We start from the raw sequence: 1,952 nt of genomic DNA, 5'->3' as shown, positions 1-1,952 counted from the left end.
GTGGCCAACTAAGAGGAACCCCCCAAGTTAAGGTGTGAGCGACCGTGCCGAGAGCTGCGTGGCGCAAGGGGAGTTGCGTCGTAAACGGTGCCTCCTGGATACCGGGCGAAATCCAGGAGTACGGAGCCAAGCTCCAGCCATTTGCGGCTCTGGCTGGGTGAGACCGCGCAACCGCGATACTCGTGGAAACAAAAAAAATGAGCGAAAATGAAAATAAAATCACCTCCAAACCAGTCCCTAAGAGCGAAGCCTCCTCTAGAGGCAAACGCCCAGGGGAATCTTGCAGTGCGGGAGTGGGCTCAGAAGCCCCAAAATACCGCAGAAGATATAGCGGGGCTGCTAGGCGCCGTTATAATAAAGAGAAGCTAGCCGGGAGGAGTGGGGCCAATAAGATTCCCTCTACCCCCGCGGTCTCTTGGTCAAAAGGTGGAGATGGGGNTGGGGGTGCTTCGGGTGGCGCGGTAAAGCGCGCCAGGCCGGAGCACACTACTCCCAGCCCCTCAGAAAATCGCCAGGGCAAGAGACCCAAAAATGAAGGGTCGTATGCACAGGCGACAAAAGGTCTTGTCAGGATGGCCCTCGTATTGGAGGGCTACCCTGACAAGAAAATAGGANCCGGTGAAGTGGCTGAGATCAGAAAAATGGTCAGGTCTGTCATCCTCGGCATGTCTGAGAATGACAAAGCCCCCACTTTCACTGGTTCCTGGGAAAGGGATGGCGCACTCATGGTGGTGTGCGCCAACATAGAGTCGGCGGAGTGGCTTAAGGCCCATTCCTCCAATTTTAAAGTCAGGGGAACTCCTCTGTGTGTGCTGCCGGTTGATGCGCTACCTAAGCGTCATTGGGTGGTGGTGCATGTGGAGGAGCCTGAAGCAGGGGTTGAGGATGTTTTAAAGCTCCTTAACCAGCAAAACACAGGGCTGGCAACCAGCGATTGGGTCGTCACCAGAGGGACGTATAGAAGGGATGCTACGAGCGCCCACTTCTCCTGTTTGNTTGGCGATTCGGCGATGGAAGCCTTGAAGCACTGTGGCTTCAGGCCTTTCCTCGGTCTCGGCCGAGCCACCGTTAAGATGGCGGGACGAGAGCGCGGGGAGGCGTCGGAGATGGAGATGGAGTCGGAGGGTGTCGGGNCTGCCTAAAAATGGCTGCACTCGGCATCCAAATGATCCAGATTAACTTGCATCACAGCAAGAGCGCTTTGGCTATCCTAACCAAGAGCATGGCTGTGATGCATAAAAGTATTGCACTAATCCAAGAACCATGGATTGTGAAANGTGCAGTAAAGGGACTGAGTGGGTGCGGCTACTTATTCAAAGCACACTCAGATAACAGAGTTAGATCATGCATCTTAGTAAAAGNACTAAATGCTATCTTTCTGCCACAGCTCAGCAGCAAGGACCTCACAGTCATCAAGGTGAGAGTGAAGCTAGCTGAGGAAGAGGACATGGAAGTATTAATAGGGTCAGTCTACATGCCCTATGACTCCACGGATCCACCACCACATAAAGAGGTAAAAAACCTGGTGGCCTATGCGGAAGCCAGGGGGCTCGAACTCCTGCTGGGTTGTGATGCGTACTCCCACCATGTAGGATGGGGAAGCACAGACACCAACCTGCGGGGGGAGAGTCTCCACGGCTACCTAATGGGCACAGGATTAACCATTCTCAATAGAAGAAACGAGCCGACATTCCTGGACTCCAGAAGACAGGAAGTCATCGATATAACGATCTGTACGGAGAGGGTGGCGGGTCTGGTGAACGACTGGAGGGTCTCGGATGAGCCCTCTGGCTCTGATCAGACAAATACGCCTAACTCTCCAACAAATACAGCAAATTAGCTGGGTTTGCAACCCACGAAAAACCAACTGGGAGGGCTTTAGGGCCGACCTTAAGGCCCAGCTCGCTATGGCCCCAACCAGTTTTAGAACCAAAAACAACTTGGAAAACGTG

The 1,952-nt window shown here is 53.6% G+C and overlaps 1 protein-coding gene across 1 annotated transcript; it reads left to right on the top strand.

Moving 5' to 3' along the window:
* Positions 1-1,144: 1,144 nt before the first annotated feature.
* Positions 1,145-1,840, top strand: LOC109862473. The gene has a single exon (XM_020442539.1). The coding sequence runs from the start codon at positions 1,145-1,147 to the stop codon at positions 1,838-1,840; it is 696 nt and encodes a 231-aa protein (XP_020298128.1).
* Positions 1,841-1,952: the final 112 nt, after the last annotated feature.

The sequence above is a fragment of the Pseudomyrmex gracilis genome, unplaced genomic scaffold (genome assembly GCF_002006095.1).
Source record: "Pseudomyrmex gracilis isolate BER0280 unplaced genomic scaffold, ASM200609v1 scaffold_1825, whole genome shotgun sequence".
Classification (NCBI taxonomy): domain Eukaryota; kingdom Metazoa; phylum Arthropoda; class Insecta; order Hymenoptera; family Formicidae; genus Pseudomyrmex; species Pseudomyrmex gracilis.
Note: the sequence above shows the minus strand (reverse complement) of the source record. Positions and strands in the feature narration are given on the sequence as shown.